Below are 26,294 nucleotides of genomic sequence, written 5' to 3' on the forward strand. Positions count from 1 at the left end.
CGATACACTCAGCTCACGATACGATGTGTATCACGATATAATGTTCACGATTCGATATGTATCACGATATTTGGAATAAAAATTTCAAATTTAACTGAAATGCAAATTTTACCAAGTAAACTATTTTTTCTGTATTTCTTTTGTTTCAACTTGTTAAACTGAACCTTCTTTAAGAAAATAAATTAAACAGGCCTGTCTCTGGAAAATAAAACAATTTAAAAACGTCTTCATGTTGGGCATGATGAGTAACAGGGTGGCCGTCTTTTCATTACACAGGACAGTCGTGACTCTTTTCAGCAGTTTAGGCAGGTTTACAATTTCTTCGGCGTCGCTGATGTCGGAGCTATCAAGTGTATCATGTTGACGTGTATTTTTGTGTACCTCTGTACTCAAAAGGGTTAACGCTCGTCGTAATCATAACTCTAAAATGCGATATGATTGTTTAAATAATGTGTATGTTTTCGGTTTCATTTCCACTGCTAAGTGCTGTTTATACTTCCAACGCGGCTCCTGAAAGATCACTCTGTTCCACAAACTGAATGTTGTTTACTACTTTATTAGTCACAACCTGCAGGTTTTGTTCACTGAAGCAGACGCGCGAGCATGGCAAGCCGTTTTAGCATTTAAACCTTTGTTCTGACTATCCATAAATATATTTAATTCATATTTAATTAAATTCATTTAGAGATATCTCTAATTATATTTTGACTAGTTGAATTATAATTATGACTAGTCAAAATATAATTAGAGATATCTCTAAATATATTAATGGATAGTCAGATCAAAGGTTTAAATGCTAAATCGGCTTGCCATACGCGCGCGTCTATCATCCGCCCTCTTTAGTAACAGCTCACGTCTTGTGTGATTTTGCGGTGGCTAATACATCATTATATGAAGACAGAATGATATTTTATGGTGAATTGTACCTTATAAATACAGTATGTGACTCTTTCAACACCATTAGGAGGTATCCCTGTCGCTGTGCAAAGTATGTAAATCACTGTGAAGACTTTAAAACTTAGGATGTTTGACCCAGTATGCGTGTCAAAAAGCGGACGAGTCTAAAGCAATGACTGTACAACCGAAATGTTGCCAGACGTCTGATTTTGAGAGGATGGGCCATCCTCTATTTCAGCTCCACTTATCTTGGTCTGCTAACATTACTGCTGCTGCAATCTGAACTCACGTGCGACAGCAGGTGGAACGTAGCTCACGTGCAAACAGCTCAACTAATAAGAGAAAACGGACGTCATATCGTAATCAAATCGTCATAACGCCACGATGCATATCGAGACATTTTTGCATCGCAATAAATCGTACAACGATAAATCGTTACACCCCTACCAAAAATGCAAATCGATTTGATGTCAATGGAGCATATGTCAAAAACGACAGCTAACATTGGGTTAAAAAAAAAAATAAAAAATTGATTAAAGGACTGTCCTGTAATCAGTTTTTGATGACATTTTTAGATGCTAACATTAAGGTAGTTTACAAGCATTTGGAGCTTTCAGATAAATCAAACTTTGCATATATTATAATACTTTTCCTGCTGTAATGTTGATGGTCAAAAGTGCTTCAATGTGTGGATGTCATTAAGGTTTTGACATTAAATCAATCAGCATTTTTGACATGCTTTTTGACGTCATGCTTGATGTGGTTTCAGAATCAAGCTCCTGCTGGCTATATGTTCACTTTTCATTGGATGAGCATTTTGATTGGCTGGCCTACCTTGGCACGTCCTCTCATTGGTCAGGAGTTTGTATCCTTTCTTGCAGCTGCACTCGAAGCTGCCGACGGTGTTTCTGCACACGTGATCACAGCCACCGTTGTTCATGCGACATTCATCAATGTCTGTAATCAGAGAGAGAGAGAGAGAGACTGAGCAAACACACACATGTGCAGGATTACAGCGCTCCTTTCAGCTCGCCATGATTCAAACCAGCAGGAGAGGATCAACCTCAAATAATACAAAGGTAGAAGAGGTGAATGGCTGTAAATATGAGAGATTTGTCTGGGCTTAAACTATCAACTCATTGTTTGAGAGAAACTAAATGAAATGAAAAGAATAAAGAAAAGAAATGGAAAAAAGAAAGAGAAAGTGAAGGAAAAAAAATAAAAGAGGAAAACCAATGAAAAGATCATAAAAAAAATTAAAATAGTAGTTTTTGGAATGTTTTTCACACATTTGCTTTATAATGTTTACATGTTTTACTATAAACATAATAAATATAATTTTTATTTCATTTAGTCGTTCATTCATTTCCCTTTATTCGTCAGGGGTCACCACAGCGGAATGAACCGCCAACTTATCCAGCATATGTTTTACCCAACGGGTGCCCTTTCAGCTGCAACCCCGTAGTGGGAAACACACATACACACTTAGGACGTATTCACATTACCTACAGTTGCCTTGAACCATGCTGAAGCGTGATTGTACCGCTTCCACTCTCTTCTTCGGCCTGCATTCACATTGCATCCGAGCCAGAGCATGCTTACGTCATCAACGATCTCTCGCTCAACACAGTGGAGATTGCTTTGATTATATTATATATATTGTATACGATTACATTATATCGTTTGGAATGCAGTGACCACCCAACAGATCAGCCAAAGTCCTCGTGCTGCAGGTATTAGAACAGGGCTGGCCAACCCTGTTCCTGGAGAGCCACCTTCCTGCAGATTCCTGCAACCCATATCAAACACACCTGAACCAATTAATTAGGACCTGAACACCACGTGATAATTACAGGCAGGTGTGTATGATATGGATTGCAACTGAAATCTGCAGGAAGGTGGCTCTCCAGGAACAGGGTTCCCCTGTATTAGAAGGTTTGCTGAAGGTTTGCTGAACGTGCAGCGAGGGGTTTGCATCTTTAATAAACTGTGACAGTTTGTGTTCATTGAACAGTAAGAATGATTAATACATCCATATAAAACAGTCCCTTAAGTGACGTTGCGTCTTCGGTTTTGGGCTCAGGTGTGCTTTGCACCCACACTACAAGCGTATCGTGCCAAAGCCCAACTGGACTGCGCTCTGGCACAGCTCTTCCAAACAGGGCAGGGCCGACCAATGAACCGCGCCTGGGCCCGATTTGGAGCACTCACACTTGTCAAACAAACCGGGAAATGCGCCTGGGCACGGTTCGTATAGCATTGTGTGAGTGCACCCTTAGACACACTAATACACTACGGAGAATTTAGTTTATCAAATTCACCTATATCGCATGTTTTTGGACTGTGGGGGAAACCGGAGCACCCAGGAAACCCATACCAACACAGGGAGAACATGCAAACTCCACAAAGAAATGCCAACTGACTCAGTCGGGAGCCGAACCAGCAACCTTCTTGCTGTGAGGTGACAGTGCTAACCACTGAGCCACTGTGTCGCACCAATAGTTTTTATTTCAAATAATTAAAAAAATAAAAATAAAAGAAAGAAAAAAATGAAACAAAATGAAATAAAACAGAAAAACAATTAAAACAAAAAGAATGCACAGAATAAAATAATATTTAATTGTTTCAAAAAATTCACACATTCTTTAACAAAAAACAAACAAACAACATTTTACCTATTAAATATAAGTATTTAAAATATTTAATTAATATAAAATTGATTTTTAAATATTTAACGCTGTAATACAAATATTTAAAAAAGAAAAGAATCCTTTTAAATTTAAACAAAACTATTTTTATATTTTAAGGAAAATAAATTCAAATTATAGAGTAAATAATTCTCAGAAAATATCAATATTTTGTGTACACATAAATATAAAAATTATACGGTAGACGATTAAAATAATTCGTTATTTTATTACAGTTAAATAAGCTAGCATATAGTCAACCATCCTGAAAATTACCAAAGAAATTACCTTTTTTCCCCTTGTAGGAACATAAATAATTCAAATACACAAATTTCTCAATTTTCTAAAATATTAACCAAATATATGCACACAATTATTAAACCACTGCAATAAAACCACACTGCAAACATAACAGTTTTCTTTTACTAAATTTTTTTTAATAATCTCTTAAATCAATCTGCCTTTACCTGAGTTGCAAAATCGCTGATGAATTGTCCTTTTTTCTGAGATCAAAATGAAGTCACTGCTAATGGGGTCAATAAATAAATAAACTCGTTTTGTCTTTATTTTTTAAGTTTATTTTTTGAAGAGTAATTCAAAATAATTACAACACTTTCCAGTGGAGTCTGAAAAACAAACTTGTTTTTCTTCATTTTTAAGTTAAACAAGAACAACGCTTTCCAGTGGAGTCTAATGAACAAAAATTAGTTTTCCCTTTATTTATTTTGTTTATTTTCTAAAAAAAAAAATCAAAAATAAAAACCCTTTCCAGTGGAGTACGAAAAATAAACTCGTTTTCTGTTTAATTTTAAAGTTTATTTTCCATAAGAAATCATCGAATATAAAAACACTTTCCAGTCGAGTCTGAAAAATTAACTAGTTTTCTTTTATTTTTTAGTTTATTTTCCTGAAGAACTAATCGAAAACAAGAACAATGCTTTCCAGTTGAGTCCAAACAACAAACTTGTTTTCCCTTTATTTTTTTCCCTTTTCTTTATTTTTTATTCCCTTTTTTTTTCATTTGCTTATATTTTTCCAAAATAATTAATTGAAAATAAAAGCACTTTTTAAGGGTGTACAAAAAATAAACTCATTCTCTCTTTATTTTTAAAGTTTATTTTCCAGAAGAATTCATAAAAAATAAGAAGAATGCTTTATAGTGGAGTCTGAAAAACAAACAATTTTTTTCTTTATTTTTTAGTTTATTTTACCAGAAGTCATCGAAAATAAAAATGCTTTCCAGAGGAGTCCGGTCAAGTTTTCCAGTCAAGTTCCGAAAAATAAACTTGTTTAAATTTTATTTTTAAAGTTTGTTTTCAGTCATTGAAAATAAAAACGTTTTCCAGTTGCTTTTCTATGTTTTACACAGCTGATGCTCTTCCAGCTGCAACCCAGTACTAGGAAACACCCATACACTCTTGCATTCACACTCATACACTTTGGCCAATTTATTCTATTCAGTTCACTTTGGACTGTGAGGGAAATCGGAGCACCTGGAGGAAACCCACGCCAACAAGGTGAGAACATGCAAACTCCATACATAAATGCCAACTGATCTAGCCAGGACTCGAATCAGCGACCTTCTCGGTGTGAGGCGGTTGTACTACCCATTGAGCCACCTTAACGCCCAAAAAAACCTAATTTTCCCCTTATTATTTTAGTTTCGAACTCCACCAGAAAGTATTGTTCTTTTTTTCTATGAATTCCTCAAACAAGACCTAATATCTCAAGTGATTTCCGACAGTTTAAATGCATGTACTGGAAAACAGAACATCAGTGCTGATTTTCATCTCTGTCCCGGACACACATGTGGTGAATGCGCGACTTCAGATCATTTCTGCGGTTCGTTAGAACATTCAGGACATCACAGAGGAAGTCTTTCAGGATCCTGTCTCCTCTGGCCTGTTCTCTGTAAATCGAGGATCAATATATCATCAGCTCTCGGTGGGCTTTGATTGAGCTGCGCTGGATGTTTCTGATTAGGGTTGAATCATCTGAGTAAATGAGGCGTTCATCTCCGAATCATCTGGAGAAAATAACGGCATTAGAAGCAGAAGAAAGCGCTGCTCGTCTCGCTCTGGGCCCCGAGTCTTCTCGTGCCAGTGCTGTCTGGGGATATTTTTCTTTGTTTCTTCTGCAGCAGAACTAATAAAACCCAATGTTCTTTTATCGGTCTTGTTAGCGTAACGTTATGAGCGCTAGAGGCCACGCTGGCTCCCAGTTTTGGATGCACGAACCAGACAATCTCCACTTCAAGCCGCTCTTTTGTTCTTTGGTTAACTTATTTTTAATCGTATTTGCTCATTTATGTCATTGTTTGCTGTAATAGGTTTGAAAAGAACCATTTAAATAACCAATAATAACCTCTACATCTATCTATCTATCTATGTATCTATCTATCTATGTATCTATCTATGTATCTATCTATCTATCTATCTATCTATCTATCTATCTATCTATCTATATATATATATATATATATATATATATATATAAATGTATACATTTTACAGTGCCATAAATGAGTAAGCCCTGACATATCTCTCTTTTAAATTAATACTTAATATAGGATGCCAAATTATATAGTTATTATACATTTGCACTTCCCTAATTAGCTTAACTTGCCTAATTACTATGAGGAAGACATATATATATATATATATATATACAATATACAATCTGTGTTTGTTTTTAAATAATAAATAAACAATATTTCTAAAAATAATACTATTTTTATATAAATATTTAATATTGGACACAATTTAAATTTCATTTCTTTTATGTCAGTTTCAATGTTTAGCAGTTTAATAGACACCTTAAGCCTAGTTCACACTACAGGATTTTAAACATCAGCAGATCGCTGTGCCGTTCACACTACATGACTTGACTTTGTGTCCTTTGATCTCTGTGGTGTTCACACTACGCAACACTCCGTGAACGATCCACAAGAGGGGGGTCACACACTACATGATCTGACAACAACTCATTCCCCATCAGTTCATTCAAGCTACCAAACCACAGCCAATGAAAATTTGAGGGAGGAGTCGTCAGAAAAAGCTGAACACTATTGGCTGCTTGTGTGCTGATTACATCACTGACAGCGTTTCAAGCTTTGGAGAAAGCATTTAAAAACATCGTCAAATCAGCTGATTTACCAGCGGATTAATCACTCATCTGCAGGTTCCAGTGGATAGATACACAGAGAGTTTTTAATTTTTGTAATTTTATAACTCTTTGAAATAAAACTAACATGTTTATAACACCCTGCCGCTTTTTAACTATTAGTGCATTTCTTCCTGACATTGTTATTTTTTTTATTACAAAACAGTAAAGAACTGAGCATTTCTGCCTTAAATTACCATATTGGTTAAAATGACTGCATGCATGTCTGATACTTTTCACTGTGACTTTAAATATGTGTGCATTTTCTTGCCTGGCAACTTCCTGCTAACATAAACAAAACTTTCTGATGGCAAAAACATCAATTTACTTCAGATATCTTTCAAAACAGCATATTATGTGCTGTTAAATAGCTCCTGTTTGAAAGTGAAAATGAAAGCCAAGCCTTTAAGTGTTTTAGTATCTTAACTACATATTTATAGGCTGTATTACCAAAAAAATATTATATTCTTAGGGTAATGGTGTCATTAAATATGATGCCAGACATTCAAAGCTTAATTTTAATATCTCAATAATAGCTTTGAATGTAAATATGTTGTGAAAATATGGCGTTTCATATGAGAACGGTCAGAATGAGCAGTATGGTAATTCTAATAGTTACAGAATTCTAGTTCCACTGTTAATATATCCTACTCTCATGTCTGTGCTAACGCAGAATGAAGCGAGTGCACTGATGCCCATTCTGACCAATCACAGATGTTTCTGCTGAGCTCCTGAACACATAGCCATTCAGCTCATGCTGATATGCTCTCTCATTGGCTGTAGCTCGTCACTACATCTGACCACACGTGGGGTTGAGTCGGCCGACTGGATTTCCATCTGCGAGGTGTCGGCGACGCGTCAGCGAGCCTCGTTGATGCGTTGCTCAGTAGTTCACACATAAAGAGCGGCGAGCGCCGAGCACCCGCAGATTTCTTCCCGATCACAGCCCGATCTGGCGGCGAGCTCGTTAACTTCCAAATCAGGCTCAAATCAGGCTTAAAATCCTCTAGTGTGAACTAGGCATTAGTAATATTTATTAGGTTTATACAGTTCTTTGTACCACAATGTCGGGACAAATCAACACATCTCTGCTGGATGGCTCCACTAACTCGGTTTAGTGCTCCTGTGTCCACAGAATATACATTTTCCTGCAATTTAGTGACTCTTTATTCCACGTGATAAACAAACTACTTGTCAGTCAACAATTCAAACAGTTTAAGCTATTAAAACGTTTAAAGGCCTTAAAATATTAAGTTCAGCTGAATTGAGTAGTCTAATATTATGGAAGCCCATACCCGCCACTGAATAAAAAAATAAAAAATAAATACAATGTAAAAAAATTTATGAAGTCAGAATTCTGAGTTATTAAGTCCGAATTCTGAGTTAAGTCAAAACTGCAAGTTATAAAGACAGAATTGCAAGTTATTAAGTCAGAATTCTGAGTAATAGTCAGAATCGTGAGTTGTAAAGTCAGAATTCAGAGTAAAGTCAGAATCGTGAGTTATTAAGTCAGAATTCAGAGAAAAGTCAGAATTGCTAGTTATAAAGTCAGAATTCCAAGTAATAGTCAGAATCGCGAGTTATAAAGTCTTAATTATGAGTTATAAAGTCAGAATCAGGAATTATAAAGTTAGAATTGCGAGTTTTAAGTCAGAATTGTGAATTATAAAGTCAGAATTGTGAATTATAAAGTCAGAATTGTGAATTATAAAGTCAGAATTGCGAGTTTTAAGTCAGAATTGTGAATTATAAAGTCAGAATTGTGAATTATAAAGTCAGAATTGCAAGTTTTAAGTCAGAATTGTGAATTATAAAGTCAGAATTGTGAATTATAAAGTCAGAATTGCAAGTTTTAAGTCAGAATTGTGAATTATAAAGTCAGAATTGTGAGTTATAAAGTAAGAATTGCGAGGTATATAAAATAAATATTTTGATAAATTAATATCAGCTGCTTCAGTTCAACATCCACATTAGCAGAATGATAAAGATGAAACTAGGGTGGTCATTCCAGCAAGACAATGATCCAAAACACAGACAAGGAAACTCTCGAGTGCTTTCAGAGAAAGAAAATCTTGAAAGAAAAGCTGTAGAATGGCCTAGCCAATCACCTGACACGAATCAAATAGAGAATACAAAATAAAGCTCAGATTTGACAGACGAGACCCAAAGACCCATCAAGATTTTGGCACTCTGTTGAAGTCTGTGAAAAACTCAAACCTGAGCAACGCATGTGACTTTATTCTCCATATGAAAGGCTTCACCAATAAAGACTTTTATAAAAAGTATTAAGTAGATCAGTACTTTCTCTCTTTGTGCCATTTCACTTATGGCACATATGTTATTACACAGAACTCATTTTGCAGATTAGTTTTGATTTGTTTTATTTTAACGTTTGTATTGTTTGTTTAAAATCTGCTTCAATTCCACGTCAACAGTTCCTCAGAAATATTATTTCCAGAAAAACATGACGTGTTCAATACTTATTTTCCCCGCAATTAAACAATTAGTAATTGTTTATACCGTCATAGTTTATAGTATTTAGTCTAATACAGCGACACTTTTCCATGTAATTAATATCTGAAGAACTGGAAGTGGCGGACTATGGCAAAATAAAAGATCTGCTACTTTCAGATAAAAAAAAAAAGACCACTACTCCTGTGATTCCACACTCAGCCATTGTTTGTTGTGAATTTGCGCCCTCTAGTGGCGAACATTACATTTTCAACATATGAAAAAATAAATAAATGCATGTCCTATTCCTTTTAGATACATTCAATTGTGTACCAAAGATGAAGGAAAGTCTTAGGTGTGTGAAACAACATGACAATGAGTAATTAATGACAGAAATTTAACTACTGTATCTCCTAAAATCAAAATAATTTTTTTATGCAGTGGCATCTTGGTGGTTTTTTAGGTGTCATCAAAATGGTTGAGTCAGATCTTTCATGAATTTCTCAGCAATATAATTATAAGGTCTTCAAAGAGAGAGCACTGTTTACAAGCTGAGAAACTCATAATTAGTGCAATTGTGAAATGAGACGTGCAGTAATGAGTTTGAGTGGGTGTTTTCTGCTTTCTGAGTTCAGGACTGGACTCATCATGCTGTCAGTGTGTGAGGATCATCTTTACAAGGTTCAGTGCATTAAATAAGAAAACCGAATGAAATCTTCACAAAGAGACTTAAAGCAATACACATCTGCATAAACTGAGTCTCAAATCAGGAACTGTCATATTAAAAAACCTAAAGTCTTCAAGTTTATTTCTGGAAACGGAAAAACAAACCGCCATTTAACCAGCACTTGGTTATTATATACATTTCTCTTGTTTCCTTTAGGGGTTTTGGAACACTCAGTGAAAAAAATATTAGATTTAAATGAGGAGTAAAAGACTAGACAAAAGAAAGAAAGAAAGAAAGAAAGAAAGAAAGAAAGAAAGAAAGAAAGAAACAAACAAACAAACAAACAAACAAACAAACAAATGGATTAAAGGAAGAAAGAAAGAAAAGGAATGAAGAGTGGAAGAAAATGAAAGGAAGCAAAGGAAGAAAGGAAGAAAGGAAAATAATTAAGGGAGGAATGAAGGAAGAGAATGAAGGATTTAAGAAAAAGAAAAAAGGAAATGAAAGGAAAGAAGGATGGAAGGAAAGGATTGGAGGAAGGAAGGAAGGAAGGAAGGAAGAGAAGGAAGGAATGAAGAAGGAGGTAAGGAAGGAAAAGAAAGAGGGAGGAAAAGAAAGAATGAATAAAGGAAGGGAATGAAGAAAGCAAATGAATGGAAGGAAGGGAATGAAGGAATGAAAAGAAAACGAAAGGAAGAAAAGGAAGGGAGCAAAAGAATGAAGGGAAGGAAAGAAAGGAAGGAAAAAGTATGAAGGAAATAAAGGATTACAGCAAGGAAGAACAGAAGGAAGCAAAAGAATGAAGGAAGGAAAGAATTGAGTGAACAGAAGGAAGGAAAGAAAAGGAGGAAGGAAATGTATGAAAGAAGAAAAAAGGAAGGCAGGAAGGAAGGAAGGAAACAAATGAAGGAAGGTAAGGAATGAAGGAAGAAAAGAATGGAGTGAATAGAAGAAATGAAAGAAAGGAAGGAAGGAAAGGAAATGAATGAAGGAAAGAAAAAAGGAAGGAAGGAAGGAAGAAGGAAAGGAAGGAAGAAAATAAGGAAATAAAGAAAGGGAGGGGAAAAAGAAAGGCAGGCAATTAAAGAAAGGAAGGAATGAAGGAAAGAAAGGAGCAAGGAATGAAAGAGGAAGGAAGGAAGGAAGGAAGGAAGAAAGGAAGGGAGGAAGGATGGAGGGAAGGAAAGAAAGGAAGAATGAAAGAAAGGAATAAAGAAATGTAAGGAAGGAAGGAAAGAAGGAAGGTAACAAAGGAAGAAAGGAATGAAATTAATGCAGGAAGGAAAGGAATAAAGGAAGGGAGGAAGGAAGTATGAAAGGAAGAAAGGAAAGGAATGAAAGCAGAAAAGGAAAAGAAGGAATGAAGGAGGAAAGGAAAGGAAAGAAGGAAAAAAGGACGGACGGAAAAGAATGAAGGAAGGAAAGTAAGAAGGAAATGAATGAAGGAAGGAATAGAAAGGAAGGAAAGGAAAGGAATGATTGAAAGTAACTATTGACAGAAAGAAGGAATGGAGTGAAGGAAGGAAAGAAAGAGAGGAAGGAAAGGAATGAGGGAAGAAATAAAGAAGAAATAAATGAAGAAAGGAAAGAAGGGAGGCACAGAAAGAAGGAAGGAATGAAATAAAGGAAGGAAAGAAAGGAATGAATCAAAGGGATGAAGAAAGGTAAGGAAGTAAGGAAAGGCATTAAGGAAGGAGGCAAAGAAGGAAACAAAAGAAATGAAGGAAGAAAAGTAAGGAAGGGAAGGATAGAAGAAAAAGAGGAAGAAAATGTAGGAATGAAGGAAGGAAAGGAAGGAACACATGCTCTATGAGCTTATTTTGACATTAAATTGAAACATTAATAATAAGTCTGCTCTCATATGGCAATGCTCTACACTGCTAATGATAGATACACATGCACTTACAGCACATGACCATCGCAATCATGAACATTCTACAACAACTATGGTCTTGTGTTAAAAGAAACACACTCAAAAAAAGAGAGCAGCAGGATCATTCCTGTATAGTGGAGCTCAGGGTGTTGAGAGTGTTTGTGTACCTTTGCAGGTCTTGCGGTCGGGCTGTAAAGTGAATCCCACCGGGCAGCTGCAGCGAACACCAGTCACAGCATCATGACACGTGCTGTCACAACCACCGTTATTCACTGCACACGTCTCTGAAAACACACATGCACACAGAGGTCAGTACAGAACACACTCATGAAGATCCAGACTCTGGACTTAAAAGGTTAAAGCTCAGCATTCGGCATCAGCATCTGCTCATACATAATCCACAATTCTCTATCCAATAGAACTCACAATAGGGAAGACACATGTTGGATTTTGGTTTTCTTCAAGCAGGATGGGCCCATAGTATTGTGAAAAAGAGATATTGAACTGTGTTGGACTGGAAAGAATCATTTATATCGATAATGGCAAGCAGAATTTAAAAAGAAATCCATCAGAAATCAAAGCACAATAATGATCATGACATCAATAAGTGAAAGATCTCAATTGAGATGTCGTTCTGTGTCTCAACATGTTCAGCAACTGCATGAGTCTTATAAAATTTCTGAACCAAGCTGTGAGTGCATCTACATCTACAGTATTCTCCTTACATGATTCTGTGAGCCACTGAAGCGTTTTCCTCTGAATACTTCAATTCAAGTCTGCTTCTATAGCGCTTTCACAATGATTATTGTTCCAAAGCTGCTTTACAGAAGGTGCACATTATTACATTAGTCAAGATCAGAAACGTAAGGGTGTTGTGTATAGGGTGACCGTATAAAAACATAACCATACAGAGAGAGAGAGAGAGAGAAAGAGAAAGAAAAATAGAGTTAAAAATTAAAAATTGTCATCATCTACTGCCAGGGCCGGCGCGTCCATAGAGGCGACCTAGGCAGCTGCCTAGGGCGGCAGAATAGAGAGGGCGGCTATTTTAAGAAAGAAAAAATACAGTCTGCGCCCTGGTGCATGGTCTAACAGGCTTGTGCTTATTCTCTTAATGAGTTATGGGTGCGTTTTAAGCATAACGTGCATTAAACCAATCAGAGTATCATCTCAGATTCCCTTTAAGAGTCAGTTGCGTTGTGCCATGGTGCATTTGCTATTTACCTGACAGACTTTGTAAGTAGAAAAACTGAACACTTAGCGAGAGAACAGTTAAACAGAGCATCTGCAGCACAAGGATAAAGAACGAGCCTCCTCCATTCAGCCGCTTTACTTTCTCTTTACTTTCGAGAATAAGGAAACGGTGTTGTACTCACTCCACTGAAGACATCCATTAGCCTACATATTTAATTTAGTTTGTTAAGTGCAAAGATTTGCCTCAAAACTATTTCTAAAGTCAGTTCTAATTTCCAGCAAACAAATAAATAAACAATCATAATAAAGTGTGGTCAAAAAACTGAGTTATATCCAAACACACTTCCTGTTCTTATGCCCCATATAATGATGCAGACATCTCCAAAACCCGACAGGTGGACAAAGCTAAACATGTTTTTTTATGAAAACAAATATAAACACGCATATAATAAATAATACTGCTATTAATATTATACAAAAGCAAGTTGTTATGAATAAACTGAAAGAGATGGAGGCATGGAGTCAGTGGCTTTTATATTTATGTAGAAAATAATATTTTTTGTAATATTTTAATCCTTTATTTTTTCAGAGGTAAATATATTTGTGTATTGCTGTACAACCTGTGTGTATTAAGCAATGTGTAAGCGTTTGAACCTGCATAGGTGTGCAACTAACCTGCTCTGAGCTGGACTTTAAAGCAGCTTTTAGATGATCAATGGCGCGGTCTATCATAGTTCCTCAAAATAGCAACGTGCCAACAATGCGCCTTAACACACCTCCTTTTCAGACCAGCATACCCATGAGTCCACAAAGTGGCGCAAATGGATTTGCTATCTAAACAACGTGATGCAAAATCGTGAAAATCAGGATGCTTTCACACTAGCACTTTTGGTCCGCACCTGGGTTGGTTTGACGTCAGAGTATGGTAAGTTTAGCTAGCGTGAACTTGTCTTCTGAACTCGGGTGCACATTCGTGAACTGTACCCAAGTCTGCCTAAAAGAGGTGGTCTGGGGTACAGTTCACTTCTAGTATGAATACAATCGTACCAAATAATGGAAGTGAACCGCTAATTGTACAAGAAATTATTGTTTTCATAACGTTCATTCGTGTGTGTGTGTGTGTGTCTGTATCACGTACTGCACCTTGGTGACAAGCGGGACTGAGCCAGGGTAAACACAGTGATAATAGCCCCTTTCACACATACAAACCTTTCCGGAAAATTACTGAACGGTCTGTATGTGTGAACAGGCCCTATTTGGAAATACCGGTAAATTCTTTCCGGCTATTTTCCGGAAAGAGAAGTTGTAAGATTACCAGTTATTTCCTGGAATGCTGCACTGTGTGAACGCAGACGGAAGATTGCCGGAAAGAGCGCGTTCACGTCTAGAACGTGCTGACATGAGACTTCTACTTTAGCCAATTATATATGCTCCTTCTTAATGCCAACTGTGTAAATACTTATCGATAAGATGCTTATGATAAGCCGTTAATTGTTTGCCTTCAAGCTCCGCTTCCTTCAGTTGCTTGACACGTCGCGCGTGCCTGTGAAGTAGCCCGTGAGCGCAAGCACACACACATACCATGAACATCTCGACATGCGAAAGTGTTCCTCTATGTTTTCATCAAAGTTGTTTACAATCCTGATCCATCCACAGAGTTTGTGATGTAGTCAAATGTTTACAGTGCAGCCGTTTAGAGGTCATCTCTGGTTAATGATGTCAGAATTTACCGCTATTTTGGAATCGATGTGTGAACGGACTTTTCCAGAAAAATTCCGTAACATCCTCGTCTGTGTGAACAAAGCTTTTTTGAATATACCGTTAAAGTCGTTCCGGAAATGTTTCGGATATTTACTGGTATCACTGTGTGAAAGGGGCTAATGTCTGCTTGTCTCCTCCAAAAACAGCTTCTGTAGACATCGCGTGATGTTCTGAATGTTTATAATATTTTTGCGGCAGAGGGACACGAGTCACTCTCTGCATGTCCAAAACCAAAAGATACAGTAAAACAGAACGACCACGATGTTCGGACGTCTTTCCATTTTGGCGCTTTGCTTTCATGTTCGTTAGAGGTCTGCATTCCCGCGGCTGTCCCGCGGGCGCCGCAGGACCCGACCAGATTTCTGCGGCGCGGGAATAAATTTCCGAATAAATCGTGGGAGCGGTCGGTAACGGGTTTAATTTGGGACTGGAGCGGGCTGTCTAGCAATATCGCGGATATTGCTATGCGAATGAGAGGGAGAGAGAGAGAGAGAGAGAGAGAGAGAGAGGGAGAGAGAGAGAGAGAGACAGAGAGAGAGAGAGAGAGAGCGAGCGAGCTTTGCCTGTGTGTGTGCTTGGTGCTTGTGTGTGTGTATGTTAGTTCGCGCGCGCGAATGAGAGAGAGAGAGCTTTCCCAGATAGCAAAATATACTCGGGCCAGTTCCGGCTAGATTCTCGCCTGCCGGAGACTTACCACTCAGCCCGGCTCCGGCTGCCGGACTCCGGATGCTTGTGGACTCACTGCCCGATTCCCGCCCGAATCAATTGGGTCAGATGCGGCGGCCGTAAGCGAGCCGACGCTGCTGCATCCGCGCCGGAATCTGCCCGAGAGTAATGTGCGCTGCGGCCCGGAGCTGGCGCTACTCAGTATTTATATACCTTTATATAAAACTTTTTGGTATTACATTGGTACTTGATACATGGTATTACAAGCCTTTGAGTTGATATAACAGCAAACGCCTGTGTGTCTGCTTGGTGCTTGTGTGTGTGTTAGTGCGCACGCGCATGTATGAGAGAGAGAGATTTGTCTGTGTGTGTGTGTGTCTGTTTATACAGACAGCTTGGCTGTCTGGACTGTATAGCTGGGGGATCTTTAGCGGGATCGGGCGCGGCGGCCAGAAAACGGGGCGGGTCGGGCAGCGGGACAATAAACTCTTAATATAAGCGGGAGCGGTCGGGTTCGGGCTAAAACCTGGCGGGTGCGGGCGGGAGCGGGATCCAAAATGTAGTCCCGCGCAGATCTCTAATGTCCGTCATCTAGCAACAGATGTACACAAAACAGCAGCTCAATGATGCAAGCGTACCAGTTCAGAAGGAAAAAAGACGGTATAAACACAAACCAACCGACAAGGTGGCAAGGGGGAACAATTGAACTTGGGTTCAGTCCAGGCAATTGAACCAAGTGTGAAAGCACCCTTAGGAGTTGCGCTGGTCTGAAAATAGCAACAAATCGCACCTCTTGCGCCTTTTTGCGCCGGCAGTATGATAGGGCCCCTAGTAGTGTCACATTTAGAAGATATAAACTAAACCTATAGTTTGTCACGTCTGCTTAATTTGTTTTTGACGTCACCTCACTTCCGTTTCTCATCAAATCTTCTGACCAATCAAATGCTCTCTAGTATTTATATATTCTGTTGAACACAAAACAAGATATTCTTAAGAATGGGGAAACACAGCCATTGAGTACAAACTAAAATGGATGTCAACTGCTGTTTTTATTTTTCCACAACATTCTTCAAAATATCTTCTTTTGTTTTCAGCAGAAGAAAGAAATTCAAACAGGTTTGGAAAGATGAGGAAAAGATTTTTGAGTGAACTATATATTTAATAGCAAAACGGTCCAGAATTACACACAGACTCACAGCTCTCCTTCAAACCTGATGAAACTCCTTCATTATCTCATAACCAGAAGGCTGACTGTAGATGTCAAATCAGCTCAAAGCAAAACTCAGGCAGAAAGAGCAGAAACCTGAGATTGCACCTGATTCAGCGCTATTTAATCATCTCATGTTTTCCCCAGAGTACTGTCAGCTCACCTGAAAACTAAAACTTCCATCAAAACATACAGATATTAAAGAGTATTTAAAGACTATTTAGCATGTGCTTATTGTAAATGTCTTTTCACTTGTATTTGACCAAAGTCTTCTTATTTAAACATCCAAACATTCTCAAACTGAATGTAAAAATGAATTTTGGTAAAGTAAAAACAACCTGAAATAGTTACAGGTAGGCATGGGTCGGTATAAGATTCTGCCGGTATGATATCCTTGGATAAAAATATGACGGTTTCATGGCATTGTGCTTACTGCTCTAAAATATATTAATAAAATATATTCTTTTTTTAACTGTCGGGGTAAAAAAACTAAAACTTTTTTTCCCTTTTGAACACAATATATTTATTTAAAAAATATTTTGGAGCAGTAAACATGTCAGGATAAATCATTCAGATTAATTATTGACTTCTGCTGTCTTTATTTGTTTAAAAAACACAGATTTCTTTACAATTCAAAAGAGCATTTTTGGAGATCTTTTCTGATAGAGATACTGTTGTCCTAAAAAAAAATGTAAATAAAAAATCTTACTCATACCTTAGGAAAATTTTGGTGGTTTTAAAACTTTGACATTTCCAAACCGCGGTATACCTTAAAAACGGTTATCGTCCCATGTCTAGTTACAGGTTTAAATTAAAACAGTATTTATTGTATGACTGTGTCCAGACAGAATTTGCGTATATTTTTTGCTATTTATGCGGAATGATTTTGGGAGCATAGGAAACAAAAAAAAAAAAAAAAAAATATATATATATATATATATATATATATATATATATATTGTGTTTAGTAAACAAAGCAAGATATCTATAAACATTGTCATACTATTTATTAATATTACTGAAATGAATATAAAAAAGGCAGCACAGTGGCGCAGTGGTTAGCACTGTCACCTCACAGCATGAGTTTGCATGTTCTCCCCGTGTTGGGGTCGGTTTCCTCCGGGTGCTCCGGTTTCTTCCACAATCCAAAGACATGTGGTACAGGTGAATTGCGTAAACTAAAATTGGCTGTATAGTATGTGTGTGAATGACTGTATATGGGTGTTTTCCAGTGCTGGGTTGTGGCTGGAAGGGCATTCACTGTGTAAAACATATGCTGGATAACTTGGCAGCTCATTTCCCTGTGGCAACCCCTGATTAATAAAGGGACTAAGCTGAAAACAAAATGAGTGGATAAATAATTATAAAGAATTATTTAATTCAAAGAAATAAAACGAACACATTTAGAAAAGCATATAAATAGACTCAATAATTGGCTAATAAAATATGCTAATTACTAATTATTAAAAATAATCTGAATTATAATTTAATAACATTCAATATGCTAATAACTAACTTCTTTTTTTATGGAATTTTAATAATACTCTATCATTCATCTTTTTGCTAACAACTGATAATTTATCAGGGGTTGCCACAGTGGATTGAACCTCCAACTATTCCAGCCTGTGTTTTATGCAGCATATTTCTTTCCAGCCACAACGCAGTATGGGGAAACACACCGACGCACGCACGCACGCACACACACACACACACACACACACACACACTACGGCCAATTTAGTTTCTTCTATTCACCTATAGTGCATGTGTTTGGACTGGGGAAACTAGAGCCCCGGAGTAAACTCATGCCAACACGGGGAGAACATGCAAACTCCACACAGAAATGCCAACTGACCCAGCCTTCTTTGTGTGAGGCCACAGTGCTAACCACTGAGCCACCATGTCGAATAATAATAGTATAAAATGTAAAATAGAAAGTATATATATAAACATTTTCGAGAATTGTTTGCTTGTGTTTTCAATAAAATAATATCTCAATAGGTGAAATCCGAAGTAGTTAGCTTTATTTAATACAATTATTATAGATGTTTTAAGGGTGTAAAAGCCCTCACTACACACTTTATATACTTTTCTCAGACAGGCATTAACATTTTTACACTTTTCTCTCTCGATTAAACACTCCTAAAGTTCAAACTTTCGTAGAAAAATAAGTCCAGTATTATAGAATGAAACCAAAGATCAAAACCTGTCGTCAGGCGTAAACATTCATCGTTGTCAGCAAAAGGATCATGAAGCTTTTTAGCTTTAGTGCGAATAATGTTGCCATCCGGCGTAAAGTTCTTTATCCTGCAGTCACTGATTCACAAAGCTAAAGCAGACTCCATCCTTAAGGGGGTCGCACACACATGACAGTTAGAAGTAACACACAGCGGATGCACACATTCGCATGTTATTCAAACTATTCAGATGGCGCTCTGTGGCGTGGCAGTAATATAAACAGTGTCCTGAGTCGTAGCTGGGCACCGCAAACAGCCACTGACTTAAGGCGCTGATGTGTGTACCCTGATATAAACCCATGTTTACAATTCTTAAATGCATGGTGCTGCATGGCGCATCGTATCTGGTGTGCGACCCCTTTTACGATGGTCTTGCTGCAGACAGTTACAGCCCTTTTTCAAAGATTTATGTTAACTTCGCGAGCTGAACAGATTCTGTACTGTACAGGAGACACGAAGCAGATTGATTGACAATGGTCAACAGCTAATCAGAATGCAGAACACCATGTGCTGTAAGAAAGCAGCATTTAAAACTGCACTAAAGAAAACCGCGAAGCTGTGAGGCCGCGAAAGGTGAACCGTGCCATATCGAGGGACGACTGTATTCAAGTACACAGGTATTTCTTAAACAAATTTCCATCACTTTTCCATAATACTTTGGGTTTATTTATTTTTCAAAAAAGTTAAGGATTCGCACTGAAGTAATTGCTTCGTACTGTTTTTATTTTTTCTATCTCTTACATTCTACGGGTGAATAAAAGATACAGATGTTTCGGCACAAAGCCTTCCACAGTGTGTGACACAATCCTCTCACTCCACCCCTCTATCCCAAAGTCAATCACAATGCGCAATTAGCTCGCCACTCTCATTTCAGTATCCATTATTAATCACACAATAACTATCTTCACACTTCAAACATTACTCCACAGAAAAAAAACAGTGCATCAACTATTATCATTTGTCAAGTGTACATCAATACAATAAAAGTTTGACAGCTAAACAAAAAAAAACAAATAAAAAAATACCATTTGACAATTACTCGAAGATTAAAACAAACGAATCTTACCTTCACCTCCACCCATATAACTAACCACACAAGAAACATTTACTCTCACCTTCAAAAACAATTTCACAAGAAAATAGTATACTTACGTTAACGCAATGAAATTTCGATGCCAAAACATTAAAGAATATACATTTGTTATATTGTGTCGATGATCTAAGCAGCCAGTCTGTTCGCCAACTGTCTCTTTTTCATTTCAATATATCATGATGATCGATCATATAAAAAATATCTTTACCTTCAATAACATAATTTCACAAGAAACTAGCATAAACCATCATATTTACCAACAGTCTCTTTTTCACGTCAATATATCATGATCAACCACTCGAAAAATACCTTTACCTTCAATAACATTATTTTCTCAAGAAACTAGCATAAACCATCATCATATTTACCAACAGTCTCTTTTTTCACATCAATATATCATGATCAACCACTCGAAAAATACCTTCACCTTCAATATCATAATTTCACAAGAAACTAGCATAAACCATCATCATATTTACCAACAGTCTTATTCACGTCAATAGCCAGCGGAGAAATTAAAATGGTCGTGCCCAACTGAGTCTGGTTCTCTCAAGGTTTTTTTTCTTCACTCCCATCAGGTGAAGTTTTTTTTCCCTCTCCGCTGTCGCCACTGGCTCGCATGGTTCAGGATTGGTAGAGCTGCGCATCGATTAATTTGCTCTTCAGTGTTTGAACTCTCAGTAATGATTAAATCACACTGAACTGAGCTAAACTGAACTGAACTTAAACACTAAAAACTGAACTACACTGTTCCAGTTACTATGACCATTTATGTGAAGCTGCTTTGACACAATCAACATTGTAAAAGCGCTATACAAATAAAGCTGAATTGAATTGAATATATCATGATCAACCACTCGAAAAATACCTTTTCCTTCAAAAACATTACTTCATAAGAAAACAGCCTATTAATTACTGTATCATTATGTCCTAATTTTTATAATACAATGAAATTCCGAAAGTTCAAAAACAATAAAAACGTTAAAAAAACATTTTATTTATTTTTCCAAAACTTTTTCAGGCCTGGAATATACTTCACTTCCACCCCCCCTTCCCCCCCATCACATTTCCAGGTTTTCCAGAACAGTATGAGCCCTGACTGTAGTCTCCATAGACTGCCTTCTGAGACACTTCTTTAGACATTATCTGTTTTACCACAGTTAACGTTAGTCTTGTTTTCGAATCCGCCACTATGCTGACGCACAGGCATTTTAGCCCCGCCCTCTTTTAAAATGTCTTATTTGAATTTAAAGCGACAGACACCAACACAGCACAGTCTGGATCAAAAAGGGTCAGTTTTAAAGAGTTATACAAATACTTAAGGGTTGTTTAGAGCTGAAACTTCACATACACACTCTAGAAACTTCAGAGACTTATTTTCCATCTTGTAAAAGGGGGCATAATAGGTCTCCTTTAAGGAAATTGGCCATTTCAACCTTCTCCAAAAAAATAAATAAAAAGCATCCAGTTGGCGCTCAGGAATAGCGATTGTTGGCAGAGTAATTTAGTAAAGGACTGGAACGAGTGGAGAACAAGCCGCCAGAGGTGAAGCTATTTGGTAAATATGACAGCTGCTGGCACAGGTCGCTCTCTAAACCCACCGGTGCCCATTAAACCCGCTTCACGGTAAAAGCAAACAATGCGATTAAATAGCATGAGCCCACAGAAAGAGGAATAAAGCGAGGTGAGAGTTTGGTATTGGGACAACACATTGCTTGGGCTTGTGCTTATTTGAGGATGGATAAACGGGTTGTGGTTCTCACCCACGGCCAACATGCAGATCGAGAGCCAGAAGAGATCAGTCTCCTTCAGGAGCTCAAAAGCCGGAGCTATTCAAACTTCTTCAGTGAGTGATGAGGCACTTTGAAGAATGAAATATGGTGATGTGTTACAGCAAGTTCAACTGCACTGTAAAAATAAAATAAATTAAATAAATAAATAAACACATTTTTATTCTAATTATATAACATTTTAAGCATAAATATTAAATATAATCTTACTTTTTTTAAAGTAATTTAAAGTAAAAAACAAAAACTATATATGGATATTATTTATTATTAAATATATATATATAATTATCTAAATATAGGTTCTTTCATTTTATTTTCGGCTTAGTTCCTTTATTAATCAGGGGTCGCCACAGCGGAATGAACCGCCAACTTATCCAGCATATGTTTCACGCAGCGGATGCCCTTCCAGCTGCAACCTATCACTGGGAAACACCCATACACACATATACAATTGACTATTCAGTTTACCCAACTCACCTATAGCGCATGTGTTGGGACTGTGGGGGAAACCGGAGCACCTGAAGGAAACCCACACCAATATGGGGAGAACTCCACACAGAAATGCCAACTGACCCAGCCAAGGCTTGAAATAGCTACCCACTGCGCCACCGTGCAACCATAAATATACATATATATAATATTTTACTTCATTTACAAAAATATTGACATTAAAAATAAAATAATAATAATAATAATAATAATAATAATAATAATAATAATAATAATAAAGGTCTAAAGAAAATGACTGTAATCAGACTTTTTTTTATTAATAAATTAATTCACAAAAAATGACAAATAAATAAAATACTACAAACATTTACTGTTACTGAATAAATCTTTGCAGAAAAACTTATAATAACAATAAAAAAATTATATTTACAATAAATAATATGTATATTCAATTTGTATTCATTTAAAATATATCGTTTATAAAAAAAATAGACAAAGATAAACTAATCGGTAGATAAAAATTTACAAAATATTGCTGTAATCAGATTTACCATAAAATTTATAAATAACATTTTTTTGTCCTTTTCCTCATAACAATATACAAATATTGATTAAATTCTTTGCAAAAAACTGATTATAAAATAAAGAAAATGTTTTCATATACAAATAAAATAATATGAATATCCACCCAACAAAGCATTGTAGAAAGATTTTTTTTTTTTAAATGTTCCAACGTTACAACAAAAACAATAAATTGTTGTTATTATTATATTGAATAAATTCCATATTGGCGAAGTGGTGGCGCAGTAGATAGTGCTGCAGCTTCACAGCAAGAAGGTCGCTGGTTTGAGCCTCGGCTGGGTCAGTTGGCATTTCTATGTGGAGTTTGCATGTTCTCCCTGCGTTCCCGTGGGTTTCCTCCGGGTGCTCCGGTTTCCCCCACAAGTCCAAAGACATGCGGTACAGGTGAATTGGGTAAGCTAAATTGTCCGTAGTGTATGAGTGTGAATGAGTGTGTATGGATGTTTCCCAGAGATGGAAACATATGCTGGAGAAGTTGGCGGTTCATTCCGCGGTGGCGACCCCAGATTAATAAAGAGACTATGCCGAAAAGAAAACGAATGAATGAATAATTCCATATTTACTGGACAAAATTCTGGAAAAACACTTTAAAATAATGAAAAAGCGTATTTAAGAAAACAAATTAAATTATAATTATGGTGGTTATATTTTGTATATATTTATAAGACATAAACCTTAAAACATAAATCTTTAAATAATATATACAGTTGAAGTCAGAATTATTAGCCCCTTTCAATTTTTTTTTTTCTTTTTAAAATATTTTTCAAATGATGTTTAACAGAGCAAGGAAATTTTCACAGTATGTCTGATAATATTTTTTCTACTGGAGAAAGTCTTATTTGTTTTATTTCGGCTAGAATAAAAGCAGTTTTTAATTTTTTAAACAACATTTTATGGACAAAACTATTAGCCCCTTTAAGTTATATTTTTTCTCGATAATCTACAGAACAAACCATCATTATATAATAACTTGCCTAATTACCCTAACCTGCCTAGTTAACCTAATTAACCTAGTTAAGCCTTTAAATGTCACTTTAAGCTGTATAGAAGTGTCTTGAAAAATATCTAATAAAATATTGTTTACTGTCATCATGGCAAAGATAAAATAAATCAGTTATTAGAGATGAGTTATTAAAACTATTATGATCAGAAATGTGTTGAAAAGAATCTTCTCTCCGTTAAACAGAAATTGGGGGAAAAATAAACAGCAGGACTAATAAATCAGACTTCAACTATATATATATATATGTATATATACTGTCTAAAGAAAAATACCGTTATCAAATTTACCATGAACAATTTTTTTTAATTAAGAGAATACCTAATACGCTTACACTTTCACAAAAGAATGACAAATAAATAAAATACTACAAAACATTTACTGAATAAATCTTTGCAGAAAGCTCATAACCATAAAAGAAAATAAATATTTAAAATAGTAATATATTTTTAATCAGTTTGCATTCATTTAAAACATATATTTTATTAAAAATGGACATAAAAAATAAACTAAAATGTAAATTTAATCTCCTAAATATAAAGACTTACCAAATATTGCTGCAATCAGATTTACCATAAAAATTAATAAATAACATTTTTATTTTGTTCTATTCTATATCTACAAATATTCATTTAAAAATATATGTTAAAATAAATAGCATTGATTTACAGAAACACAATAAATATTATAAATATTATAACAATAATACAATTAATTAAAATAGTTTTATGTACAAATATAATAATAAAAATATTCTCCGCAACATTTTTTAAAATGTTCAAACATTACAAAAACACAATAAATTAATATGTGTTAATATGCTTTTATAGGGCGGCATGATGGCTCAGTGGTTAGCACTGTCACCTCACAGCAAGGTCGCTGGTTTGAGCCTTGGCTGGGTCAGTTGGCATTTCTGTGTGGAGTTTGCATGTTCTCTCCGTGTTGGCGTGGGTTTCCTCCGGGTGCTCCGGTGTCCCCCACAGTACAAAGAAATCCACTATAGGGGAATTGGGTAAGCTAAATCGTCCGTATTGTATGTGTGTATGTCCTGGTCCTCCAGGTTGGGGGGTTGAGCGTTGGGCTAGCGATCCACCTTGTAAAAACTAGTTGTTACAAAACACCAACATGGTGCGCCCAAAATATGAACTTAGATATAAAATGGCCCTGGGTGTAAGTAAGTAATATGTTGTTATTATATAATTCCATATTTACTGGACACAACTCTAGAAAAACTCTTTTTTAAAATAATTATAAAGTTTATTTAAGAAAACAAATGAAATTATAACAATGGTGGATATATTTTGTAGATATTTAGAAGACAAAAAGCTTAAAAAAATACTTGAACAGAACAAAAATCAATAAATAAATGCATTTATTTAATATTTACTGGGAAAACTCTGGAAACAAATATTTTAAAAGTGTATTTAAGACAATTCTATTAATGCTGGTTATATTCTGTAGATGTTTATAAGACAAAAAGCTTTAAAAATACTTAAAACAAATACTGAAATTACAAATCAATAAATGAATGAACAAATAAAATCAGTCAATCAATCGATCAACAGATAAATATGTACCAGACAAAGCTCTCCAGAGGAACTCGGAAAGTAAGAGCAAGCAACTCATTTTGCCTTCATCATAAAGATAATTAGGTAACTAATTAGGTTGTTAATCCCTCGTTAGACATGCTTTCTGATTAGAAAATGAGCAGATATTCATTAGCAGGAGGCAAGCCAGATTTTCATTCTGATTTTCATTTCAAGCTCAGTTTTTCATTCAGACAATGCAAGAGGAAGAGCCAGTAAAACTGCAAGAATGGAGCCAGAAGGCCAGAAACTGCTGCAGTGAAGGTTAGCAAGAGCTCCAGCAAAACTACGCCCACTGAGCAAAGCAGGAGCCAATAGGAATCAAGCTAGAGAAATGGACATATTTACCATTGGGTAACAGCTGTGGCTGCAGTGGCTGATGTTGGGCACTCCTTTCCTCTGCACACACACACACACATTACAAAAACACGGCTTAGTCTTGAATTTGAAAAAAGAGTTTAAAAAAAAGTTTAAAGGTGTAAAAAAAAAACAGCCTGTGCAGTCAGATTTATATTTTAGTTTGCCTTTCTGCTCAAACAGACCCTTTTTAAGGCACCAAGAGGAATTTATACGACAAAATAGATTATAAAAAGTGGCTTTGTTTTTGGTACAAATATCTGAGCATTCATAAATTAAGATACATCTCTTAGAGAGAAAACTACGTAAGTCTTGTTTTCAGTAAATAAATAAATAAATAAATACATAAATAAAGGATTTTTGAGGGAGTCTTAATTCACTTGTTTCTTTCTTCTGTTGAACGCAAATATATATTTTGAAGAATGTTATAAACTGGTAGCTACTTCACCAGGTTGGTGACCATATAAGGATGTCCACTATTTCCATGCATAATTTGAAGCATGGGCGTTGCAAGGTTGATTTAAAAAAAATCCTAATTATATTGCAAATTTGAAGATGAAATATAAAATACAAATAAAATAAAATAAAAAAATCAAAAGAACCAATTTTACTCAAAATTTTAAATGGATATCTC

The 26,294-nt window shown here is 36.1% G+C and overlaps 1 protein-coding gene across 4 annotated transcripts in view; it reads right to left on the bottom strand.

The window, feature by feature from the left end:
* The window catches only part of scube3 (signal peptide, CUB domain, EGF-like 3), a 315,447-nt gene that overhangs the window by 68,220 nt on the left and 220,933 nt on the right, over window positions 1-26,294 (bottom strand). For 2 of the 4 annotated variants that reach the window (XM_073937885.1, XM_021469709.3), the window contains exons 7-9: window positions 25,652-25,702; window positions 11,905-12,021; window positions 1,732-1,854 (exon numbers count right to left, since the gene is read on the bottom strand). In XM_073937885.1, the coding sequence (XP_073793986.1) occupies window positions 1,732-1,854; window positions 11,905-12,021; window positions 25,652-25,702 (291 nt within the window). 4 annotated transcript variants of the gene reach the window in all.

The sequence above is a fragment of the Danio rerio genome, chromosome 23 (genome assembly GCF_049306965.1).
Source record: "Danio rerio strain Tuebingen ecotype United States chromosome 23, GRCz12tu, whole genome shotgun sequence".
Lineage (NCBI taxonomy): Eukaryota > Metazoa > Chordata > Actinopteri > Cypriniformes > Danionidae > Danio > Danio rerio.